We start from the raw sequence: 27,648 nt of genomic DNA on the forward strand, positions 1-27,648 counted from the left end.
TACCTTCCATTCAATTTTTAGTGTACGATGGAGATCGGATGAAGAGGAGCCTCCACGCAACTGAGGACCGCCACCGCTGAAGACCGCCACTGAGAAGTGCCGCTGAAGATCTGCGCATCCAGATGAAGATAGAAGATGATGGAGCCATCTGGAAGAAGACCTTCAATGCTGGACTTCAGGAACGGTGAGTACCTATTTGGGGCTTAGTCTTAGGCTTTTATTTTTTTGGGGTGGCTTTTTTTTTTATAGATTAGGGTTTTTTGGGCTGTAAAAGAGCTGATTGCACTTTTAAGGGCAGTAAAAGAGCTGAATGCCCTTTTAAGGCCAATGCCCAAACAAATGCCCCTTTAGGGGCAATGGGTAGCTTAGGTTTTTTTAGACTTAGTTTTTTATTTTGGGGGGGTTGGTTGTGTGGGGGGTTTACTGTTAGGGGGTAATTGCTTTAGGTAAAAAAGATGTTTAACTTAGGGCAATGCCCTGCAAAAGCTCTGTTAAGGGATTTTGGTAGTTTAGTATTAGATTAAGGGGTGTTTTTATTTTGGGGGATCATTTTTATTGGATTAATAGTTTAGGTTTAATTTATTTTATTTTGGATAGCTTTGTTTATTTTTTTCTGTAATTTTACATTTTTTATTTTTTGTAATATTAGCTTTGAGTTTTGTATTTTTTTAAAAATAGACTGCCCTCTGGGCGGGCTTGTCGTCCAATTATTAAATAAAAACAAGTAAGATAGAAATGCATGAGATGATGCTGCAATCATGATAGAGTAATGATTAACCATATGACAGATTAACATGTCCTGTGTATGCCATGAATCCTCTTTGTCCCCTTTCTGCTCTGTAGACCTCCTTACTCTCCTCTCTTTTTTCCCTCTCACCTTATCATTTCTTTATTTATTTTTCCCTCCTAATCTCGATAAGCCTCAAAGGCAAAAAGTCCTATTTAAATAACACATAAATTAGGATATCTTTGTGGATTTACCCTAAACAGATTATTCCATGAACTACTTTATTTCATGCTTTAGGTTTAAGACCTGAAAAATTACCTAAATTACCTCAGTGGTTGTTTTTTTATGCATAGGTTATTTGTAAGATTTCTTTAACTGTGTTGAAATTTATTCAAATATTAAGAGAAGGGTAAATAAAAATAAGAACGTTAAAGGGCAACAAGCCTGGAATGGGGAGCACTGAGCCTTAGAAAATAAGATGCTTTTTGTCATGCATTAAGATACAGTGGACACTATCTTTTGTGCGACCTCGTACAAAGAATAACAGACAATCTGGTATTACAAGTGGATGGTTAAATATTTTAATCAAAGCATCTTAAAGCAGCTGAAACTTTTTAATTGTGCCCTATACTTTAAATAGACAGTGCAGAGAGAAATATTAGCACACTTGTTGTACTCGTATTGGTGAGTTAAGTGTTGCGTTTAAGTACAATCCAAAGCACCACTCTACAATTTAGAGCTTCGTTAGACAGTGATCTGAGCATTTAAAACAATGCTTGGATTTACTATCACTAAAAATAAACAGGACTTTCAGTCATCAGTTTGTAAAAAAGGTACTAAACTTACCCTTTCTGTGCCACTGCCTCCTTGCTAAACTCAACAGCTCCAGCTGCCCACGGTACAGTGCTTTTTTTCCAATGAGGTAACGTTTTCACCTCAAAACCAATAGTCATGCTAGCATACAGAACACTGTCAGATGACTAGCACGGTTATTGGACAACAGGAGCCGCTGAGTTTAGAGAGGAGGCAGCGGCACAGAAAGGGTAAGTTTAGTACCCTTTTTACAAACTTTTCAAATACTGATCACTGAAAGTCCTGTTTATTTCCCAAAAATACTCTGCTCTCATGGATATCAAACAATTGGCAACACAACACAGGTTTATCCAAAAAATAATCTTTGTTACATATATGTGTGGCACAATTGGCACTGAGAAACATATATTTGAAGTACATTCCCATTGATATTTTACATGTTTTTAGTACACCTGGGTGACTAGGAACAGTTGTTCAACCATGACTTCCTGTTTTCACAGGGGTATAAATATGAGGTAACACATAAAGCAAAATAGTCATTCACCACTATGGGTAAGACTAAAGAATATAGCTGTGGTATGCGGCAGTCAACTGGTAAAGTTATGAATCAACCTGGAAGAGGACGTGTATCAAGACACTACTGTAACTTCAAATGGGATCAGGTTCTATGGCCAGATGAAACCAAATTAGAGCTTTTTGGCAATATACACCATAGGTGGGTTCGGCGCACATAGGGTAGCCATAGAGGTAGCCATATGGAAAAGTACCTCATGCCCATAGTTCAATATGGTGGTGGTTCTTTAATGTTTTGGAGCTATTTTTCTGCCAGAGGACCTGGACATTTTGTTAGGATATGTGGCATCATGGACTCTATCAAATATCAACAAATAATAAATGAACACCTCCCTGCCTCTGTCAGAAAGCTTAAAATAGGTTGTGGTGGGATCTTCCAGCAGGACAATGATTCAAATTTTTATTAAATCAACACAGAAATGGTTTACTGTGCACAAAATTAAGGTCCTGCCATGGCTATCCAAGTCCCCTGACTTGAACCCCATAGAAAACCTGTGGGGTGAACTGAAGAGGAGAGTACACCAGCATCAACCTCGAAATGTGAAGGATCTGGAGAGATTCTGTATGGTCTCAGATCCCTTGCCATGTATTCTCTAACCTCATCAGCCATTATAGGAGAAGACTTAGAGCTGTTACCTTAGAAAGGGAGGTAGCACAAAGTATTGACTAAAAGGGTGCAAATAATTGTGGCACACATATATTTAACAAAAAATAATCTTTTATAAACCTGTGTTGTGTTTGCAATTGTTTGATATCCATGAGAGCAGTGTATTTTTGTGTATTTTTTGAACAAAATATCAAAAGCTTAATCAATAAATAAAAAAATTCACAGCCTTCTTTGCTCATGTTTACCAAGGGTGCCAATATTAGTGGAGGGCACTATATATATTTATATATTGCGCTTCACAGATATTGCTCTCTTTTCAATTGAAGGTTTGTAGCAACCCTGTGTTAAGCAAGTCTATTTGCACAATTTTTCCAACATATGTACACATATAAACACATAAATATACATTAATACACATACAGTATATATATATATATATATATATATATATATATATATATACACCACCAAAAAAAAAATTGTGACTCACTGAAGGCTCAGATGATGGTTATCATTTTTTTAATCAATAGTAAAAAAAGAAGGTATGTACTTTGTTTTTTTTAGACATAATGTAATTGCACATTTAATAGACTACTGTATAGTGTATATATAACTTTTATAAGCACTGGGAAACCAAAATGTTAGTGGGACTCCCTTTATTGCTATATTCACTTTACTGCAGTGGACTAGAACTGAACCCACAATATCTTAGAGGTACACCTGTATATATATATATATATATATATATATATATATATATATATATATACAGGGAGTGCAGAATTATTAGGCAAATGAGTATGACACTTGTCTTGTGGAACAATATTTCTATTACTGTAAGAAGATGACATCATGATGTGCTACATATGGTATATTATGATTATGAAAAACACGATTTTTGATCCTTCTGTTGTTGTTTTTTTAAACCCCATGCAAAAGATCTCTGTTGCAAACAAAAAAAGAAGGAATAGCAAACGTTTAAATACTGATCACAGTGACACGATTGTCATTAGAAATCATGTTTAAACAAGGCTAACGCTACTATACAGGGAGTGCAGAATTATTAGGCAAATGAGTATTTTGACCACATCATCCTCTTTATGCATGTTGTCTTACTCCAAGCTGTATAGGCTCGAAAGCCTACTACCAATTAAGCATATTAGGTGATGTGCATCTCTGTAATGAGAAGGGGTGTGGTCTAATGACATCAACACCCTATATCAGGTGTGCATAATTATTAGGCAACTTCCTTTCCTTTGGCAAAATGGGTCAAAAGAAGGACTTGACAGGCTCAGAAAAGTCAAAAATAGTGAGATATCTTGCAGAGGGATGCAGCACTCTTAAAATTGCAAAGCTTCTGAAGCGTGATCATCGAACAATCAAGCGTTTCATTCAAAATAGTTAACAGGGTCGCAAGAAGCGTGTGGAAAAACCAAGGCGCAAAATAACTTCCCATGAACTGAGAAAAGTCAAGCGTGCAGCTGCCAAGATGCCACTTGCCACCAGTTTGGCCATATTTCAGAGCTGCAACATCACTGGAGTGCCCAAAAGCACAAGGTGTGCAATACTCAGAGACATGGCCAAGGTAAGAAAGGCTGAAAGACGACCACCACTGAACAAGACACACAAGCTGAAAGGTCAAGACTGGGCCAAGAAATATCTCAAGACTGATTTTTCTAAGGTTTTATGGACTGATGAAATGAGAGTGAGTCTTGATGGGCCAGATGCATGGGCCCGTGGCTGGATTGATAAAGGGAAGAGAGCTCCAGTTCGACTCAGACGCCAGCAAGGTGGAGGTGGAGTACTGGTTTGGGCTGGTATCATCAAAGATGAGCTTGTGGGGCCTTTTCGGGTTGAGGATGGAGTCAAGCTCAACTCCCAGTCCTACTGCCAGTTTCTGGAAGACACCTTCTTCAAGCAGTGGTACAGGAAGAAGTCTGCATCCTTCAAGAAAAACATGATTTTCATGCAGGACAATGCTCCATCACACGCGCCCAAGTACTCCACAGCGTGGCTGGCAAGAAAGGGTATAAAAGAAGAAAATCTAATGACATGGCCTCTTTGTTCACCTGATCTGAACCCCATTGAGAACCTGTGGTCCATCATCAAATGTGAGATTTACAAGGAGGGAAAACAGTACACCTCTCTGAACAGTGTCTGGGAGGCTGTGGTTGCTGCTGCACGCAATGTTGATGATGAACAGATCAAAACACTGACAGAATCCATGGATGGCAGGCTTTTGAGTGTCCTTGCAAAGAAAGGTGGCTATATTGGTCACTGATTTGTTTTTGTTTTGTTTTTGAATGTCAGAAATGTATATTTGTGAATGTTGAGATGTTATATTGGTTTCACTGGTAAAAATAAATAATTGAAATGGGTATATATTTGTTTTTTGTTAAGTAGCCTAATAATTATGCACAGTAATAGTCACCTGCACACACAGATATCCCCCTAAAATAGCTATAACTAAAAACAAACTAAAAACTACTTCCAAAACTATTCAGCTTTGATATTAATGGGTTTTTTGGGTTCATTGAGAACATGGTTGTTGTTCAATAATAAAATTAATCCTCAAAAATGCAACTTGCCTAATAATTCTGCACTCCCTGTATATATATATATATATATATATATATATATATATATATATATATATATATATTCCAGTTTTCGGATCCAATTACTAACTGTAAGTTGAGTTGCCTGGGTGCACTCTATGGTAGATAGGCAGCATCTTTCATGAAGATAAGAGGCACACACAGGGCTTAATTAACACAAAATGTATTAATAGTTAATTAATTCAGTCAGTCAACGTTTTGGTCCTCACAGGGACCTTTATCAAGACTGTTCTCCGTAGGAGGATGTGTATAGTTCTCAGCGCTGAGAACTATACACATCCTCCTACGGAGAACAGTCTTGATAAAGGTCCCTGTGAGGACCAAAACGTTGACTAACTGAATTAATGAACTATTAATACATTTTGTGTTAATTAAGCCCTGTGTGTGCCTCTTCTCTTCATGAAAGTTTATATATATATATATATATATATATACTGTATATATATATATATATATATATATACTGTATATATATATATATATATATATATACTGTATATATATATATATATATATATATATATATATATATATATATATATATATATATATATATATATATATATATATATATACAGTAGACTCTCAGTTATCCGGAACTCAAGCAACCGGCACTCTCAAGCAACCGGAAAAAAAAGGAAACATGTTAGAACATAATTTTGTTCTATAACAAACAAATAGTCCGTATCTTGTAGATAGACCAATTGACAGGCACAGTAATTGTTGTTTCAGGACTCTTTTCTGCTACACTAACCCTTGTATGTATTTAAATATTAATACAGTATCAAGTAAATACAGCGTTTATAGTAAAATCTGGGTTATAGAACTAGTTAGGCCTATTTTTAATAGTGACTCTCAAGCAACCAGAAATACACTTATCCGGAAACTACCAATCCCCATGGGTGCCGGTTAATTGAGAGTTTAATGTATATATATATATATATATATATATATATATATATATATATATATATATACTGTATATACTGTATGTATATATATATATATATATATATATATATACAGTATATATTTATATCTCAAAAGTCCTAAGCTACTTTGCAGGCCATAATGTCACTCGCCACTTTTTGATCCCACCTACACCACACCCACTACCGCCTCCCCTCTTTGCATATGCTTATCCATTGTGAAACAATTTATAGTGCAGTAATTTTTCCTATTTTTTTATTTTAAACCATATAAAATAAAAAAGTAAGTCCTTTTAGTACAATTATTACAAATGTATGCATTTGCTGGTCATTTTGCACAGTTTATAGACAGAATTTATCCTTAGCTCTACTCACCCCAGTATAATTTCTACTTGTCCAGGGCGAGTGGGAAAGTGGAAATTTTGAGCTCTGTTTGTATGTATATATTCATGTATATAAATATTAGTGTGTGTGTTAGGTGTACCCCAATGTCATAACCAATTCAATGGCACATATTTTTCTTTTGGCTGAATCAATAATTCACAAATTTTAGATTTATAGGTAAATACTAAGGTCCCCATTTATTAAGCCGTCAGCTTATGATTTGTGCTTCATCTTACATCAAAATCTGTATGTGATATTATAATTTATTTAAAACTACTTATACCATATGTCATTCCATATGATGTTTTTCAAATTATCATTATCTTTTCAAATTGTCTTTAATTTAATCATGATGTTTGTGTGTATATTCATATCTAAATGTGCTACATACATTCGACAGCTTTTAGGTTGCAGACACAATAGAAATCATTAAGGCATCCAGACAGACATCTTGAATATCAAAGTATGCATTTGCCTCGGGCCAATATAATAATTCATCATAATACTTTATAAATTGTGGTTGTGCTTATTATAAGGGATACTATCATTAGAGACTGATTAGTTTTATAAAAATGAAAAGCTCAAGAGGACAGGTAAATTTGTCTACTACAAATGCTACTAAACAACAGACATCTTTAAAAAATATTTACATAAATGTAGAGGTATACATGCATACAATGAGCAGAGAGTTTCTCCCTTGCAAGTATTCAAACACGTTTTGCAGTGTTCCATATTCTTTTTATGTGGGCCTTGGAAACTGAGATTGGAGGTGATTTCTAACATGATACTTGAGGTCTGTTTTAAACACAGACTGTACTGCGCTTGAACTAAGTTATCACGTATTCCTTGCTCGTCATGTTGAATTTCATGAGATGAGATGAGGTTCAACAATTATAAACAACTTTAACTGTTGAATGCACTTCCATGACTTATGAACAACGGCAAATATAATTAATTACAGGGAAGAAAGCAAGATGACATTTTGTTAAATAAATCCCTGAGGTTATAGTCTTCAGTGGAGTTTTCTATAGTACCACAGGCACAGTATATACAACTTACTAGACAAAGATCAGACTCATGTCTAATTCATCTCTGAGGAAGCGCATGTGAACATGCGCGAAACATGTCAGATGGTTTGTGTTGTCCCTGTCATCTACTACCTTGCTAATAAACTCTAACTGCACTGGCTACCTGTCCGGCTATGATTACGGCTCACAGCCGAAACACGTAAGCCAGTTGTGCTGTGTTACACTGATGTATGTCATTTGTATGCTGTGCTGTTGTTCTCCGGATATTAACATGGATTTTCAATAAAAGTTACTTTTTATGAGCTGGGTACTACCTTCATTTGTTTCGGCATCTTCTCAACATACTCTTCTTTTTTTCCAGGGCCAAAATATGACAAAGAAACATGTAAGAAAGAAGGTGTCCGAATTTTAAAGACTGAAAAAATTGAAGACCAACCCTCACCAGTAAAGAAGAGAAGACCTGTAAAGCTTGATCATAGCGTTATACGAGAAATGGAAATGCAGATCATAGCTGAAGAAAGAAGAGCAAAAGCTGTTTATATGTACTCAATGTTAAAGAGCACCAGATCAACAACAATTCGGGGAACTCAGCCAATGAGTATTTCAAAGTTTGAAGATTGTAAGTAGGAAATCAACTTTGTTTTAATTTTTCATATGTCCCTAAGAATCTGATCTTCGCTTACGTTCTTCATATCCACCTAACCACTAGTTTAGCAGGGCCAACCTAGCCAAAAATGTTTTTCTTCAGTGTCGTGTCCTAGCTTTATTGACCCTACTATGCAGAGTACATTTTACAGGAAGTCTTGCAGAGTAAATACATGTTATGGGTCTCATTGCAGGAACTCTAGAACACAGGCCTTGTTATTTCTTTATTTAACATCAATTTTAGTGGGGGAGGATCAGAGGGAAGAGATAATTGTGGTTATCATGGAACTATAATGGTAAGTTGTATGTTAATTCTAAAATATGAAGTATAAATAGTTTAAAAATGATGAGTCCAGGTAATCAGAGAGGAGTAATATGAAAAATCCAATGATAGAATTTTCCCATGAAAAAAGCGATTTAATTGGAGCTCTATGCCAATAAGCAATAACATTGTGAGAAGAGAGGGGGAGATGGTGAGACATGGGGAATATATAATAATATACCACATCCTCACACTTCTACCTACATAACTATAAAAGAGATATCAGAATTAGAAGATATATTTATGCAATTACAACACAGGGCCAGATTACAAGTGGTGCGCTATTTAGCGCTTTCACTCTTGCACAAACACTGCCAAAAGAACAATTTTAAAGCTCACAGGTTTTTGCGCATATTACAAGTTGAAAGTAAAATGTTTGCGTGAGAGTGAAAGATGACCTGTGCTAACTTCGGATATCGCTATTCCACTTAAAGTGAATGTAAAGTTTAAGGAATTAGTTCCCTGTATCTAAAAATAAACTTAAAAACAGGGGCACTTTAATTCATTAAACTTTACGATGACGCTTCTTTTTTAAAATACTTACCATTGCATTATGGAAAACATACCGCTGATCCATCTCCTACTGTAGTTAGAATATCGATGACAAATCCGGCTTCCTCCAATTGTTGCATGCTTCACAAACTCGACGCTAAAAGTGGCATGCAATGATTGGAGAAAGCCTTTATATACAGTATATGTATATATACCTGTATATAATAATGTATATATATATATATATATATATATATATATATTGTACCAAAATACAATCAGATATATATAGAAATATGTATTTATGAATAAATAGAACATATTCTTCTATGTGAATAACATTGGAATGTGAAATAATCATATTTTCATGTTGGGTTAGTGCAAATGAGAATACGTGATCATTTTTATTTCTCCATTGACTTCTATGGGGAGGGGGGTTTGTGCTCATCAGGTTAGTGCGAGAGCAGAAACAGTTTAGTTTCAACTTCTAATACAAGAGCAACTAGACTAGCACAAAAATCTTACTTCTAGCGCAATTAACTTTCATGCGGTAGTGTTAATTTGTGCTCCACTAGTAATCTGGCCCATAGTGTTGAATGCAACTTTTGCCCTAACCCTTTACACGAGGTCTTCAGTTGCGCTAATCCAACAAGCGCAAATTTAGTTTGCACTCATGTAGTCGCTTTTACTTTCAAATTGTAATACGCTTGCAAGTTAACATGGGCGTGATATTTTAATCTTACGTTAACACGTCGCTTGTAATCTAGACCATAATAAGTTAGTTTCTACATATTGCACTATGCCTTCCTAGGTTTGATCCCATTTAAGCATACTCATGACTGTTCAGTTTGTAAAACCCACAAGTTTGATTAAAGATTATGCTAAATTAAGACATTAATACCATAACCTTTATGTTTGGAAGCTGAACTACAGACAATTGTGTCCCTGCCTATGAAATTTTGAATGCAATCTATAGAAGGAATATTATTTGACCTAAGGAACATTATAAAAATGGTCACATTTTGTATATGATAACATAACATATGTACTTTGTATATGATAACATAACATATGTACTTTGTATATGATAACATAACATATGTACTTTGTATATGATAACATAACATATGTACTTTGTATATGATAACATAACATATGTACTTTGTATATGATAACATAACATATGTACTTTGTATATGATAACATAACATATGTACTTTGTATATGATAACATAACATATGTACTTTGTATATGATAACAAACAATCTCAACTGTTGCCTGGGTCATAGATTCGCATGATCTGGAAATACCTATACATCACAATAATAGTGTCTGCTCAAACCCTCAACAAATGTTATCAGCTTCTAAGAGCTGCCCACCAAAGCATTGATGGCCAACTTCATATGTGGCCAGAGGTCAACATTTTAGAAGTTTCAAGGGCTGCAAAATAATAGCTTTTAAATCATAGCCATATGATATTGGCCTAAAATGATACAATTTAATACAGGATAATGATAAAACATAACATTCTAGTGAAAATATGTGAACAGTCATAGGATTTCATAAATATTCAAAATCAACTTCATGAAGTTAATGAAAGGTGGAACAAATTACGAGGTGCTCAACAATCCGTCTATTTTGGGTGCAGCTTGATGGAGCTTCCTTTTTTTTAGTATAAAAACATTTTAGTGGATGCCATCCACGTGCAGTTATAGTATGTGCCAAACACTGCATGCAACACTAGACATTGAGCTCCCACATCCATTAGTGCAAAACACTGGGTTTATGAGGTAGCCACACCTACTCCTTAAAGCAACCAATCATAAGTTCCTCACACACATCTCAGTCAGACCTGCACTGTGTGGTGGAAAATATGAAGTGTGGCCATTTGATAATGTGAGAACTGCAAACCTGTCCCTCTTCTGGATAAGCATTGATCATTGCACAACAAAAAAAGTTTTTTTCTTTCATATAGGTGGCAAGAGTCCATGAGCTAGTGACATATGGGATATACATTCCTACCAGGAGGGGGCAAAGTTTCCCAAACCTCAAATGTCTATAAATACACCTCCCACCTCACTCATACCTCAGTTTTACAAACTTTGCCTCCTTGGGAGGTGGTGAAGCATGATGTGCTTGATTTCTTCTGTGAAAGGAGCTTCTAAGCATATTGAAGCCCAGTTCCTCTTTAAGTACATTGTTTGTTTGAGGGTTGTGAAGGGACTATTGCCTGATGATATCATGTTTTCGCCTATGGGAAATCTATTCTAGGGCTCTCTGTAAATTCGGTCGCAGAGATTCATCTGCTGCCTCCCTTTACAGATCGGCATTATACTCCTCTAACATTACCTCTGCTGATATGTTTCAGTACTGGTTTGGCTGCCTGCTATATGTGGATGGGTGTCTTCTGGTAAGTATATATAATTTTTAAGACTCTTTCAGTTATGGAAGGCAGATAGAGTTCTTAATGTATATTGCATATATTAGCCTTGAGTCAGGTCTGCTAATATTTCCCTTTGCAGTCACAGTTTCAGAATGGAAATTATGTTTATGGGAGAATTTACTTTTTTTTTTCTTACCTGGGGTTCCGGTTAGCTGCTAACACGGAGTCTGTTTTTTAAATTTTTCGCTGGCAAATTAGGCTCGTGATGACGCAAATTGTATGATTTTATTGCGTCATTTTTGTCGAAAATATTTTTTACGCGAAATCGTGCATGCTGTGAGGTGAGTTGCGTCATTGCATTGCGTCATTTTTGGCGCGAGGATGCGTCTGTTGTGACGCAAGCTGCGTCTTTTCATTGTGTCATTTTTGGCGCAAAGTCGTACCTGTTATGACGCAAGTTGAGTATTTTCAGTGCGTCGTTCTTGGCGCCAAAATTTGTTATATTAAGTCTCTCCCTCCAATGCTCGCTGCTCTCATTATATTATAGAGCTATGATGCTTGCTTTTGATTTTACTTTTTGTATAAGAATTTTATCATAAGCATTTTTTCCCATTCCTGAAACTGTTATATTGAGGAAATTGGATATTTAGTTTAAATGTTATTTTTTCCTTTTTGTTACATTTTGCAAGATGTCTTAAACTAATTGTGACGGAACCTGGCTACCCCGACTGGGTAGCTCCGCCAAAGGATCTCTCCAACACCTGGAACCTGCCGCTAGAAGAGTGATTATAGCAGGAGCCCACCCAAATAACTAGACAGACTAGCATTTAGGTGAAACAAGAACTAACTTTTATTTGGAAAACACACAGTTTATATACACAATCTCATCAAGATAAGAGCCTTATCAGTCCCCTAAATCTCCCGCCGTTCCCTCCCCTCCAGACAGGCTGGCACCATACATAGAGTCCATTGTCCCATAGTGTCCAGCGGTACAAGGATGGTGGTTCTGGGGTGATCCAGAGGGAGCAGTGGCACTTCCATGGTGTCGTTGGGCAGCCCTTGGTCCCCAGCTGCTATAGTCCAAAAAGCGACGTGATCCATGGCTATGGGCTGGAGCTATGGGTGACTAAACGTTCACAGAGAAGGCCACTGGGGAGTGGTGGTTGCAGAGAGGGGTCCGGAACCTCCAGTTCCCAATGGAGCTCCCCTCTGGCAATCACCCCACCTCTTGCCCTCCCCAAGGGGTAACAACAGAGTGGAGCTCTGGGACAAGGGACCGCTGGAGCGACCAGGGGTAAGGGACACTGGAGAATGCGGGACTATGAGGCCAACCGGCAGTTCCAGGGGCCCAGTCGGCTGGATAGGGACTAGGCGGACTTGGACCAGCTCTTTCCTAATGATGTGTGACCCACAAACAAAGTAAATCCAAGGTCTGGGAGTTCACGGTGGCTCTCAAAAAGCCCTAATCCGCTTAGAAACAGGACCCCTGCAGCGTGGTATCCGTGACACTGATCCTGCCTCTGATGTTACTGTATGAACTAAGCTGCTGAACACAATTCTACCAAAGCTAAGTGTGTTTGATTTAAACAAGCTGATCTTATTTCTTCAGCTCAATTATGTGGCATTTGTTATGACAAATGATTACATGCTGATAATGTTTCTATGAGTCCAAATACATCTACTGTTATTCCTTCTCAGTCTAATGTACCTAATATTCCTGCAGGTATGAAACATGTTATTGCTGCAGCCATAGAGAAGGCTATGACTGCTATTCCACCTTCAAATAAACGTAAAAGGTCTTTCCAAACTTGTCATAGATCTAATGAATTTTGTACTGACCAGCAGCATACTGAAATATCCTCTACTGATGGGGTTTCCTCTAACTTAGAGGATCCTGCATCAGAGACAGAAATTGACAAATATTTTCTTCTTTTCTATATAAAATTGAACATATTCGTTTTCTATTAAAGGAAGCATTGTTTACTTTGGGTATTGAGGAGTCTAGTCCTCCTGATAGCAAAGCTAGTAATCATTTAAATTCTGTATTTAAGACTTCTGAGGTTACTCCTGAAGTTTTTCCTATTCCAGATCTCCAATATGACTGCTAAAGAATGGTCTAAACCTGATACCTCTTTTAACCCTTCTTCTAGGTTTAATAAGTTGTATCCGTTACCTGTGGCTAGTCTAGAGGTTTGGGAAAAGGTCCCTAAGTTTAATGGGGCTATTTCCACTCTTGCCAAATGTACTACTATTTCTATGGAATATAGTACTTCTTTTAGGGATCCTTTGGATAGGAAGTCTGAATCTTACCTTAGAAGAGCATATTTACATACATATTTGCATACTGGCTATATTCTTACACCAGCTATTTCCATGGCTGATGTTGCTGCATCTTCAACTTTTTGGTTGGACAGTTTAGTGCAGTTATCAGATCCTAAACTATCTAGCATTGTTCTTTTACTTATGCCATTAAGATTAATGTCAAATCTATGTCTTTAGCTATTCTAACTAGAAGAGATTTATGGCTTAAATCTTGAAATGCTGACATGGTATTCTAAATCTAGATTATTATCTATCTTTTCAGGGTAATAATTTGTTTGGTTCTCAATTGGATTCTTTTATCTCCACTATCACTGGGGGTAAGGGAGTTTTTCTGCCTCAAGACAAGAAATCTAAGGGTAAATTTAAAGCTCCCAAATTATTTTTGTTCCTTTTGTCAAAATAGAGAACAGAAAACCTATCCTTCCCCTAAGGCCCTCTGGCTCTAATTGGAGATCAACTCTGGATTAGAATAAATCCAAGCCTTATAAGAAACCAAATCCAGCCCCTAAGACTGCATGAAGGTGTGGCCTCAAGCCAGTTCTTCTAGTGGAGGGCAGACTAAAGTTATTTCAAGACATTTGGACAGATTCTGTCCAAAATCAGTGGATTCAGAATATTGTTTCTCAAGGGTATCAAATAGGTTTCAGAATAAGACCTCATGTACCAACAAACCCTGTGAAGGCTCAGGATTTTCTAAAGTGTGTTTCAGACCTAGAGATTTCAGGAGTGATTGTACCAGTTCCTCAGCAGGAACAGGGATTAGGTTTCTATTCAAATCTATTCATTGTCCCAAAGAAGGAAGATTCTTTCAGACCAATCCTGGATCTGAAATTTTTAAATCGTTTTGTAAGAGTCCCAACTTTCGAAATGGTGACTATAAGGACTATTCTGCCTTTTGTTTAGCAAGGTCATTTCATGTCCACAATAGACTTACAGGATGCTTATCTTCATATTCCAATTCATCTAGACCACTATCATTTTCTGAGATTCTCTTTTCTAAACAAGCTTTACCAATTTTTTGCGCTTCCATTTGGCCTAGCAACAGCACCAAGAATGTTCTTGAAGGTTCTAAGTGCCCTTCTATCTGTAATCAGAGAGCAGGGTATTGCAGTGTTTCCTTATTTGGACGCTATCTTGGTACTAGCTCAATCTTTTAATTTTTCAGAATCTCACACAAAACAACTAATGTTGTTTCTTCAAAGACATGGTTGGAGGATTAATTTACCAAGGAGTTTCTTGATTCCTCAGATAAAGGTCACCTTCTTAGGTTTCCAGATAGATTCAGTGCCCATGACTCTTTCTCTAACAGAGAATAAAATTGGTCTTAGCTTGTCTAAACCTTCAGTCTCTATCATTTCCTTCAGTGTCTATGTGCATGGAAGTTTTAGATCTCATGACTGCAGCATCGGACGCAATCCCCTTTGCTAGTTTTCATATGAGACCTTTACAGCTTTGCATGTTTCACCAGTGGTGCAGGGATTATACTCAGATTTCACAGTTGATATACTTAAATCTCAACACTCAACTCTTCCTGACTTAGTGGTTAAACCATCACCTTATTGTTCAAGGGGCCTCCTTTGTTCGTCCTTCCTGGACTGTGATCACAACAGATGCAAGTCTTACAGGTTGGGGAGCTGTCTGTGGGTCTTTGACAGCACAAGGGGAATGGAATACTCAAGAGGCGAGGTTACCAATCAATGTTTTAGAACTCTGTGCTCTTTTCAGAGCTCTTCAAAATTGGCCTCTATTGAAGCGAGAACTTTACGTTTGTTTTCAAACAAACAATATCACAACAGTGGCATATGTCAATCATCAGTTTCTCTGATACTTTCTTGGGTGGAATCCAATGCTTGACAAATCTCTGCAAATCATATCCCAGGTGTAGACAATTGGGAAGAGGATAATCTCAGCCGTCATTCTCTACATCCGGGGGAGTGGTCTCTTCATCCAGATGTGTTTTTTCAACTTGTACAGATGTGGGATCTTCCAGAAATAAATGGCCTCTCGTCTGAACAAGAAACTTCCCAGATACCTTTCCAGGTCCAGGGATCCTCAGGTGAAAATGATGGATGCTCCAGCAGTTCCCTGTTTTTACCAACCTACTTACATTTTTCCGCCTCTGGTTCTTCTTCCAAAGGTGATCTCCAAGATCATAATGGAACAATTTTCTGTGTTTCTGATAGCACCAGCATGGCCTCACAGGTTTTGGTATGCGGACCTTGTCCGAATGTCCAGTTGCCAGCCTTGTTTACTTCCTATAAGACCAGACCTTCTGTCTCAAGGCCCAGTTTTCCTTAAGGATCTCAAATCTCTATATTTGAAGGCATGAAAATTGAACGCTTATAGTTCTTAGTCATAGAGGTTTCTCTGACTCAGTAATTAACACTATGATACAGGCTTGTAAAACTGTTTCAAGAAAGATTTATCATAGGGTTTGGAAAACCTATATCTCATGGTGTTCCACTCATGATTATTCTTGGCATTCTTTTAGAATTCCTAGGATTCTACAGTTTCTTCAGGATGGTTTGGATAAAGGTTTGTCTGCAAATACTTTGAAAGGACAAATCTCTACTCTTTCTGTCTTATTTCATAGAAAGATTGCTAAGATTCCTGATATTCACTGTTTTGTTCAGGCTTTGATTCATATCAAACCTGTTATTAAATGTATTTCTCCTCCTTGGAGTCTCAATTTGGTTTTGAAGATTTTGCAGGCTCCTCCTTTTGAGCCTATGCTTTCTTTGGATATTAAACTACTTTTTTGAAAAGTATTATTTATTTTGGCTATCTCCTCTGCTAGAAGAGTTTCTGAATTGCCTGCTCTCTCTTGTGAGTCTCCTTATCTGATTTTTCATCCAGATAAAGCTGTTTTGCGGATTTCGTTTAAATTTGTACCTAATGTTGTGAATTCTAACAACATTAATAGGGAAATTATTGTTAATTCCTTGTGTCCTAATCCTAAAAATACTCTTTAAAGGTCTTTACATTATATGGATGTGGTAAGAGCTTTGAAATATTATGTTGAGGCTACTAAAGATTTCAGAAAGACTTCTAGTCTATTTGTTATTTTTTCTGGTTCCAGAAAAGGTTAGAAAGCCTCTGCCATTTCCCTGGCATCTTAGTTGAAGCTTTTAATTCACAAAGCTTATTTGGAGGTGGGGCAGTCTCCACCTCAGCAAATTACAGCTCATTCTACTAGATCAGTCGCTACATCTTGGGCTTTCAATAATGAAGCTTCAGTTCAAATTTGCAAAGCAGCAACTTAGTCTTCTTTGCATACATTTACTAAATTTTACCATTTCGATGTGTTTGCTTCTTCGGAAGCAGCCTTTGGTAGAAAGGTTCTTCAGGCAGCTGTCTCAGTTTGTTTCTTCTAGTGCCTATGATTAGAGTTTTTTTAATATTTTTAAGAAAACAATTACTTTTTTGGATTTAATTTCTCAGCGGAAATAGCTATTTTTATTTTATCCTTCCCTCTCTAGTGACTCGTGGACTTCCACATCTTGGGTATTATATCCCATACGTCACTAGGTCATGGACTCTTGCCACCTATATGAAAGAAAACATAATTTATGTAAGAACTTACCTGATAAATTAATTTCTTTCATGGTGGCAAGAGTCCATGAGATCTACCCAATTTTTGGGGGGTTATGATTTTTTTTTATATAAAGCACTTTATTTATCCTGTTCCTCTTTTTTTTTTATAATATCATTTTTATTGAGGTCAAAAACACATAACAGTATATAAAAGATATTTCACAGCCCATATGAAAACAAAAATAGAACGGAAGGCACCTGGATTCGATACAGTACAGATCATATTATGGTCATACATCAATTCGATGGAAATACTCAACCTTAAAGGGGCAGACCTCAAAATGAGGTTTCTATTTTTCGTATTTTGGGAGTTTGACCAGTTATAAGGAAAGAAAGATATTTCACAAAATTTAGAGAACAGAGTCTAAGGTAAAACTATTAACCAGTTATGTTTGCGAGCATAAAGACAGACAGAGTTCCAAGTGGAAAACCTCTAACTGAATTCCAAGGGGGAGTAGTAGGGTAAATGAGGAGGAGGAGAAAACAAAACAAAACAAAAAAAAACAGGGGGGGGGGGAGGGGGTATAGCCCGAGCGGGGCCAAGCGCAGGAGAGGGGGAGAACGACAAAGACCCCCTCCATGTGGCACCACCCTCGGCTAAGGCTAGTTACAGACTCAGTTACCTTCCATTTACATAGAGGAAATTGAGCTCTCTCCCAGTGAGTCCCAGGGCTCCCAAATCATAAAGTACAGATCTATTTGCTGACGGGAGCTGTATACATAACTCTCCATGGACCGGAAATATGAGATGAGTTGGATCAGAGCCTGCCAGTTAGGGGGATTAGGTTTTTTCCAGTTTCTGGCAATTGTTAGTTTCGCCACCATCATGATCGTTATCAGGAGAGCACGTTTAGGTGGTGAGAGGGGTCTGAGGCCTACATGAGCCAACGCCATTTCGGGGTAAGGGACGACACCAAACCCAGGCGGCAGCACAAGACTTCCAATTTACTCCACAAAGGGGTAATGATGGGGCAGGTCCACCAAACATGTTGGGGGTTGCCTACCTGTTGGCAACCTCTCCAGCAGAGGGGGGGGCTGTCTGGAAACATCTTGTGAAGTTTCGCGGGGACATAGTGCCACCTCGTAAGTATCTTGAAGAACAGTTCATAGAGCGTAATGCAGTGTATTGATGACTTAGTATGTTGAACTGCATCAGCCCACATCTCTATTGAAATTTCCCCTTTCCAGTCTCTCTCCCACTCCCCCATTTGTCTGTTTTTTGTTAGTTTTGAAGAATCAAGAAGAATTTGATAATGAAAGGACAAGGGGGAGATGTGCTGGAGATCAGTAGTTATCCGCCTTTCCCAGGGTGTCAGCTGTCTAGGAGGGGCGCTCATGAATCCCCATGACTTCAATATGGATAAGAGCCTTAATAGGTCAAATCTAAATTTTGGTTGAATGTCGTGGAAGTGAGCCAGATCCCCAGGGGATACTTGATTTCTGTCCATGAAGAGATCCGTGATTTTATGGGTGGAGAGAGCCCGGCGCACCGCCGGGCCTGCAAGAGGAAGGCCAAGCAAGAGGCCTGTCATAGAATGACATGGGGAGAGATGTGGGGAGTCCAGATTGTTATGGCAAAGATGTAACTAGGAGTTCTTGCGGTGCAAAACAATTTTCTTATGTATCGGAAAATACGAGTAGCAGTGTGAGGGGATCCAGATAAGGTCCATCAATGTCAGATGGGTTGGTAAGGAGCATGCAAGCAAAAGAAATACACTGCGATCCTCCAAAGTAAGCATACGTAGTTTAATGTCCATATATAGATTAAAACATCTTGATAGGCAACAGAGTAGTTAAAATCAAAAGAATAGGCAGAACATTTTCAGGAACTGGTCTGTCCTACATGTTTCGGTCAATTCCTTAATCATGAAGGCCTGCTCAAGTTCCAACCAGCGGGGAATAGCCTTTTTTGTATTCCACTCTGAAATATGAGTAAGTAGGGCAGCCTCATGGTATAGCCTTATGTTTGGGAGACCTAGGCCTCCGGCGAGCCCTGGGCATTGCAGCAAAGATGCTGCAATTCGGGGTCTCTTCCCATTCCATATATACCGGTTAATTATAGCTTGGAATTTGGTCAGCAGGGACAGTGGTACTTTAATCGGTAAACAACGAAAAAGGTAAGTTAATTTGGGGAGCTGCATCATTTTGACTGCGGTTATTCTCACAAACCAGGAGATCTCGTCATATCTCCTGGAGCAGAGGTCAATTTGGAGTTGGGATAGGAAGGTGTGAAATTTTTTAGATAGAACCTGATGAAACGACCGGAAGGTCGAGAAACGCGTTGCTGTTTCTTTGTATTTTAAACAGTTTTAAATTCAATTTTATCAATAAAAATTTCTTTTATGATACCCCCGCTCTCATCGTCTACTATCTGATCCTATGTGTGGAGCGGTATCTTGCCACTTACACTAAGGACTCTGAGCCATTGATCCTCCCACAGACGCTGTGGGCCTCTGACGTCTGTTTTTGTCCGCCATAGCGGATTGGACCACTGGAACGCTAGAGCCTTCCTCCTATTGGACCGTCTGGCGGGCGACTAAGGTTCCGTCCTGTCTAGTTTGGCATACGTTTATGCCGTCTCACTTGTGAGTATTCTTCCATTTGTGTATGCTGTTTGTCCCTACCTGCTCTATAGCGACACCACGATACTGTCCCATAAGGCGCCTCTTTCTGTTCTCTGCTCCTACAGATATCTAGATAGAACCATACCCGTATCATGAGAGAGGAACACCCCTAGATGTTTTAGTCCTGAAAGGGACCATTGGAAGTGATATTTTTTCTTGAGTAAGCATAATTCCGAATCGGGTAATTTTAAGGGATATGCTCCTGTTTTACCTATGTTCAGTTTGTAATAAGAGATGCCTCCAAACTTTTCTAGTAGGTCAAAAAGTGCAGGGAGTGATTCCTCAGGGTCGGTAATGAAAAGGGTCAAGTCGTCCGCATAGAGGGCTAGTTTCTGAGGGGTGTCATGGAGAGTTAGACCTTTCACCTGTGTTGAGGTCTTGATTGCCGTAGCTAGCGGTTCTATGGTTAGGGCAAACAACAGGGGAGACAAGGGGCAACCTTGTCTTGTGCCATTAGTGATCTGAACCCTGGAGGAGCAGAAGTCTAGTCCTCTCACTCTTGCTGTGGGGCAAGAGTATAAGGATCTTACTGTGGTAATAAAGGGCTCTGGGAGACCAAATGCTAAAAGCGTGGAGAACATGTAGTCCCATCTCACCCTGTCAAATGCTTTCTCGGCATCCATCGACAGGGAAAGAAGGGAGACTCCCATGTCCGCCGCTTTCGTGAATATATTTAAGAGGCGTCTCGTGTTGTCTGGGCCCTGTCTGCCTGGAATAAATCCAACCTGATCAGGATTGATTAGTTCTGGGAGAAATCTATTCAATCTCGTGGCCAGTATTTTCACAAATAGTTTTATATCCACGTTTATGAGGGAAATCGGCCTATAACTCTCGCATAGGGAGTGGTCTTTACCGTCTTTGGGCAAAGTTATAATGGTGACCTCTTGGAATTCTGGGCGGAGCTCGTCTGAATTAAATGTGAAATTGAAAAACCTGGAGAGGAGGGGTATCAGTTGTGGGGCGTACGTTTTGTAGAATAGAGTGGTAAACCCATCTGGTCCAGGGGCCTTATCCAGTTTAAGCGAGGAGATCACTAGTTTCAGTTCCTCAATTGTCACCGGGAGAGATAGAGAATTGGTGTCTTCCGTTGATAAGGTTGGAAGAGGGAGGGAAGACAAGAACTGAGCTATCTGCTGTCCTGAGGCTCTGAGGCTCTCAGGGGAGGAGTCCAAATTATATAAAATGGTATAGTAGTGAGCAAATGTCTTGGCTATGTCCTTAGGGGCACATACAAGCCCCTTTTGGGTTTTAATATGAGGAATCCGACTTTGTTGCGTGCGGATTCGAAGCTTATGGGCTAGGGGTCGTTCTGCCCTGTTACCCTTATAGTAATACAATTGTTTGAGGGCCAGAAGGTTCGATTGCACCCTCTTTCCCTAAATTTCATTAATTTTGGATCTGATGGTTGTAATTTGCTCCGCAATTTGTCTTGAAGTGTCACCTCTATTGTGGGATTCTAGAGAACGTAACTCCGAATATAACTGAGCTAAGGATTTACCCATGAGGTTGCGGTTTATTGAAGCCTGTTTTATAAAGTGTCCTCTCAAAAAGACCTTCAGGGTTGCCCACAATACTGGGTCGTTGGTCATTTTATTGTCATTGGTGGCCAGGAAGTCAGCTATTACATTGGAGTTTTCGACTCCGGCCGGTCCGGAAATTAGTGAGGGGTGTAGCCTCCAGCTAGAGGAGGAAGGACCCTGAAGATGTGCCCCTGTCAAAGCTATGGAGACCATGTCATGGTCCGACCATGGGCAAATCCGAATGGAAGGGTTAGAAAGATTGTCTAAGAGGGGGGAGCGACATAGCAAGTAGTCGATTCTGGAATAGCAAAGGTAGGGGTTTGAATAGAAAGTGAAGTCCCTCTCCGATGGGGATAAGCACCACCAAGCATCGTACACGCTGTACTGGTACATTAAGGACCTGAACTGGTTTGAGGCTTGTTTGGCTACAGGGTCCAGAGTTTTGTGCTTAGGGGATTTCCTGTCCAAGACAGGGTCCCAAACTATGTTTAGATCTCCCCCTATCAGTAGATTACCTCTGTTCAGTTGATCTTAGATCTATTAAGGGAAGAACTGAGTTTAGAAAGGAGAGTTGACCAGTATTCGGGGCATACAATGAAACAAGGGTGTATTGAGCCCCATCCAGAGTACAGACCACCAGAAGGAACCTGCCTTCCGGATCTCTCTCCACATGCTGAATCTCACATGCGACTGACTTATGGACCATGATGGCGACACCTCTTTTTTTGTTGGGTATGAGGGCGACAAGCAAATTGGGAAAAGTCTAGAGTTCTGCATGAAGGAGGAGCCCTGAGGCCAGTGGGTTTCTTGGAGCAAGGCAACTTTCACGCTATTTTTCAAAAGATATCTAAGGAGAAGGCTCATTTTTGTAGGAGAATTCAATCCCTGGGTGTTTAAGGTGGCAACTTTAAGAGCCATACTGGAGAGAATTTCTCCAACATTGGTGTGTCCGGTCCACGGCGTCATCCTTACTTGTGGGATATTCTCTTCCCCAACAGGAAATGGCAAAGAGTCCCAGCAAAGCTGGTCACATGATCCCTCCTAGGCTCCGCCCACCCCAGTCATTCTCTTTGCCGTTGCACAGGCAACATCTCCACGAAGATGGTTAAGAGTTTTTTGGTGTTTAAATGTAGTTTTTATTCTTCTATCAAGTGTTTGTTATTTTAAAATAGTGCTGGTATGTACTATTTACTCTGAAACAGAAAAAGGATGAAGATTTCTGTTTGTAAGAGGAAGATGATTTTAGCAGACAGTAACTAAAATCGATTGCTGTTTCCACACAGGACTGTTGAGATGAAGTAACTTCAGTTGGGGGAAACAGTTAGCAGACCTTTCTGCTTAAGGTATGACTAGCCATATTTCTAACAAGACCATGTAATGCTGGAAGGCTGTCATTTCCCCTCATGGGGACCGGTAAGCCATTTTCTTAGTTAAACATAAAAGAATAAAGGGCTTCAAAAAGGGTTTAAAAACTGGTAGACATTTTTCTGGGCTAAAACGATTGCTTTACTAGGCATATTATGCAGATTCTAACTAATAATTGTTATTATAATCTTGGGGAACGTTTAGAAAAACGGCAGGCACTGTGTTGGACACCTTTTTCAGATGGGGGCCTTTTCTAGTTATAGACAGAGCCTCATTTTCGCGCCATTAATGCGCAGTTGTTTTTCGAGAGCAAGGCATGCAGATGCATGTGTGAGGAGCTAAGAATCACTGAAAAAGCTTATAGAAGGCGTCATTTGGTATCGTATTCCCCTCTGGGCTTGGTTGGGTCTCAGCAAAGCATATAGCTGGGACTGTATAGGGGTTAAATGTAAAAACGGCTCCGGTTCCGTTATTTTAAGGGTTAAAGCTCTGAAATTTGGTGTGCAATACTTTTAATGCTTTAAGACACTGTGGTGAAATTTTGGTAATTTTTGAACAATTCCTTCATACTTTTTCACATATTCAGTAATAAAGTGTTTTCAGTTTGAAATTTAAAGAAACAGTAACGGTTTTATTTTAAAACGTTTTTTGTGCTTGATTGACAAGTTTAAGCCTGTTTAACATGTCTGTACCATCAGATAAGCTATGTTCTATATGTATGAAAGCCAATGTGTCTCCCCATTTAAATTTATGTGATAAGTGTGCCATAGTGTCCAAACAAAGTAAGGACAGTAATGCCACAGATGATGATATTGCCCAAGATGATTCCTCAAATGAGGGGAGTAAACATGATACTACATCATCCCCTAATGTGTCTACACCAGTTTTGCCCACACAGGAGGCCCCTAGTACATCTAGTGCGCCAATACTTATTACCATGCAACAATTAACGGCTGTAATGGATAACTCCATAGCAAATCTTTTATCCAAAATGCCTACTTATCAGAGAAAGCGCGATTGCTCTGTTTTGAACACTGAAGAGCAGGAGGGCGCTGATGATATTTGTTCTGACATACCCTCACACCAATCTCAAGGGGCCATGAGGGAGGTTTTGTCTGATGGAGAAATCTCAGATTCAGAAAAAATTTCTCATCAAGCTGAAACTGATGTTGTGACATTTAAATTTAAATTAGAACATCTCCGCGCACTGCTTAAGGAGGTGTTATCTACTCTGGATGATTGTGACAATTTGGTCATTCCAGAGAAATTATGTAAGATGGACAAGTTCCTAGAGGTTCCGGTGCCCCCCGACGCTTTTCCTATACCCAAGCGGGTGGCGGACATAGTAAATAAAGAGTGGGAAAGGCCCGGCATACCTTTTGTTCCCCCCCCTATATTTAAGAAATTATTTCCTATAGTCTACCCCAGAAAGGACTTATGGCAGACAGTCCCCAAGGTCGAGAGGGCGGTTTCTACTCTAAACAAACGCACTACTATTCCTATCGAAGACAGTTGTGCTTTTAAAGATCCTATGGATAAAAAATTAGAGGGTTTGCTTAAAAAGATTTTTGTACAGCAAGGGTTCCTTCTACAACCAATTTCATGCATTGTTCCTGTCACTACGGCAGCGTGCTTCTGGTTCGAGGAACTAGAAAAGTCGCTTAGTGGAGAATCTTCGTATGAGGAGGTTATGGACAGAGTTCAAGCACTTAAATTGGCTAACTCTTTTGTTTTAGATGCCGCTTTGCAATTAGCTAGATTAGCGGCGAAAAATTCAGGGTTTGCTATAGTGGCGCGCAGAGCGCTTTGGCTAAAGTCTTGGTCAGCGGATGTGTCATCCAAGACAAAATTGCTTAACATTCCTTTCAAAGGTAAAACATTATTTGGACCAGATTTGAAAGAGATTATTTCAGACATCACTGGAGGAAAGGGCCACGCCCTCCCACAGGATAGGTCTTTTAAGGCTAAAAATAAGCCTAATTTTCGTCCCTTTCGCAGAAAGGGACCAGCCTCTAATTCTGCATCCTCTAAGCAAGAGGGTAATCGTTCACAACCCAAACCAGCCTGGAAACCAATGCAAGGCTGGAACAAGGGTAAGCAGGCCAAGAAGCCTACCACTGCTACCAAAACAGCATGAAGGGATAGCCCCCGATCCGGAACCGGATCTAGTAGGGGGCAGACTCTCTCTCTTTGCTCAGGCTTGGGCAAGAGATGTTCAGGATCCTTGGGCGCTAGAAATAGTTTCTCAAGGTTATCTTCTGGAATTCAAGGAACTACCCCCAAGGGGAAGGTTCCACAGGTCTCAATTATCCTCAAACCAAATAAAGAGACAGGCATTCTTACATTGCGTAGAAGACCTGTTAAAGATGGGAGTGATACATCCAGTTCCAATAAAAGAACAAGGAATGGGATTTTACTCAAATCTGTTCGTAGTTCCCAAAAAAGAGGGAACATTCAGACCAATTTTGGATTTGAAGATCCTAAACAAATTTCTCAGGGTTCCATCGTTCAAAATGGAAACCATTCGAACGATCCTTCCCACCATCCAGGAAAGTCAATTTATGACCACCGTGGATTTAAAGGATGCGTACCTACATATTCCTATCCACAAGGAACATCATCAGTTCCTAAGGTTCGCTTTTCTGGACAAGCATTACCAGTTTGTGGCACTTCCATTCGGATTAGCCACTGCTCCGAGAATTTTCACAAAGGTACTAGGGTCCCTTCTAGCGGTTCTAAGACCAAGGGGCATTGCAGTAGTACCTTACTTGGACGACATCCTAATTCAAGCGACGTCCCTGTCAAAAGCAAAGGCTCATACGGACATCGTCCTAGCCTTTCTCAGATCTCACGGATGGAAGGTGAACAAAGAAAAAAGTTCTCTGTCCCCGTCAACAAGAGTTCCCTTCTTGGGAACAATAATAGATTCCTTACAAATGAGGATTTTTCTGACAGAGGTCAGAAAATCAAAACTTCTAAGCTCTTGTCAAGTACTTCACTCTGTTCCTCATCCTTCCATAGCGCAGTGCATGGAGGTAATAGGTTTGATGATTGCAACAATGGACATAGTTCCTTTTGCACGAATTCATCTAAGACCATTACAACTGTGCATGCTCAAACAGTGGAATGGGGATTATACAGACTTGTCTCCGATGATTCAAGTAGATCAAAAGACCAGAGATTCACTCCGTTGGTGGCTGACCCTGGACAATCTGTCACAAGGAATGAGCTTCCGCAGACCAGAGTGGGTCATTGTCATGACCGACGCCAGTCTAGTGGGCTGGGGCGCGGTCTGGGAATCCCTGAAAGCTCAGGGTTTATGGTCTCGGGAAGAGTCTCTTCTCCCGATAAACATTCTGGAACTGAGAGCGATATTCAATGCTCTCAAAGCTTGGCCTCAACTAGCAAAGGCCAAATTCATAAGGTTTCAATCAGACAACATGGCGACTGTTGCATATATCAATCATCAGGGGGGAACAAGGAGTTCCCTGGCGATGAAAGAAGTGACCAAGATAATTCAATGGGCGGAGGATTACTCCTGCCACTTGTCTGCGATCCACATCCCAGGAGTGGAAAATTGGGAAGCGGATTTTCTGAGTCGTCAGACATTCCATCCGGGGGAGTGGGAACTCCATCCGGAAATCTTTGCCCAAATAACTCAATTATGGGGCATTCCAGACATGGATCTGATGGCGTCTCGTCAGAACTTCAAGGTTCCTTGCTACGGGTCCAGATCCAGGGATCCCAAGGCGACTCTAGTAGATGCACTAGTAGCACCTTGGACCTTCAACCTAGCTTATGTATTCCCACCGTTTCCTCTCATTTCCAGGCTGGTAGCCAGGATCAATCAGGAGAGGGCCTCGGTGATCTTGATAGCTCCTGCGTGGCCACGCAGGACTTGGTATGCAGACCTGGTGAATATGTCATCGGCTCCACCATGGAAGCTACCTTTGAGACAGGACCTTCTTGTTCAGGGTCCATTCGAACATCCAAATCTGGTTTCCCTCCAACTGACGGCTTGGAGATTGAACGCTTGATTTTATCAAAGCGTGGGTTTTCAGATTCTGTAATAGATACTCTGATTCAGGCTAGAAAGCCTGTAACTAGAAAAATTTACCATAAAATATGGAAAAAATATATCTGTTGGTGTGAATCCAAAGGATTGCCATGGAACAAGATAAAAATTCCTAAGATTCTATCCTTTCTACAAGAAGGTTTGGAGAAAGGATTATCTGCAAGTTCTCTAAAGGGACAGATTTCTGCTTTATCTGTCTTACTACACAAACGACTGGCAGCTATGCCAGATGTTCAAGCATTTGTTCAGGCTCTGGTTAGGATCAAGCCTGTTTACAGACCTTTGACTCCTCCCTGGAGTTTAAATCTAGTTCTTTCAGTTCTTCAAGGGGTTCCGTTTGAACCCTTACATTCCGTAGATATTAAGTTACTATCTTGGAAAGTTTTGTTTTTGGTTGCAATCTCTTCTGCTAGAAGAGTTTCAGAGTTATCTGCTCTGCAGTGTTCTCCTCCTTATCTGGTGTTCCATGCAGATAAGGTGGTTTTGCGTACTAAGCCTGGTTTTCTTCCTAAAGTTGTTTCTAACAAAAATATTAACCAGGAGATAGTTGTACCTTCTTTGTGTCCGAATCCAGTTTCAAAGAAGGAGCGTTTGTTACACAATTTGGACGTTGTCCGTGCTCTAAA

General features: G+C 39.5%; 1 protein-coding gene across 1 annotated transcript in view; it reads left to right on the plus strand.

Moving 5' to 3' along the window:
- The window catches only part of LOC128664420 (uncharacterized), a 401,731-nt gene that overhangs the window by 260,531 nt on the left and 113,552 nt on the right, over positions 1-27,648 (plus strand). Inside the window, exon 10 of the mRNA XM_053719251.1 lies at positions 8,041-8,298. Coding sequence (XP_053575226.1) covers positions 8,041-8,298 — 258 coding nt within the window. The remainder of the gene's footprint in view (positions 1-8,040; positions 8,299-27,648) is intronic.

Source organism: Bombina bombina, chromosome 6, assembly GCF_027579735.1.
Source record: "Bombina bombina isolate aBomBom1 chromosome 6, aBomBom1.pri, whole genome shotgun sequence".
Taxonomy (NCBI): Eukaryota; Metazoa; Chordata; class Amphibia; order Anura; family Bombinatoridae; genus Bombina; species Bombina bombina.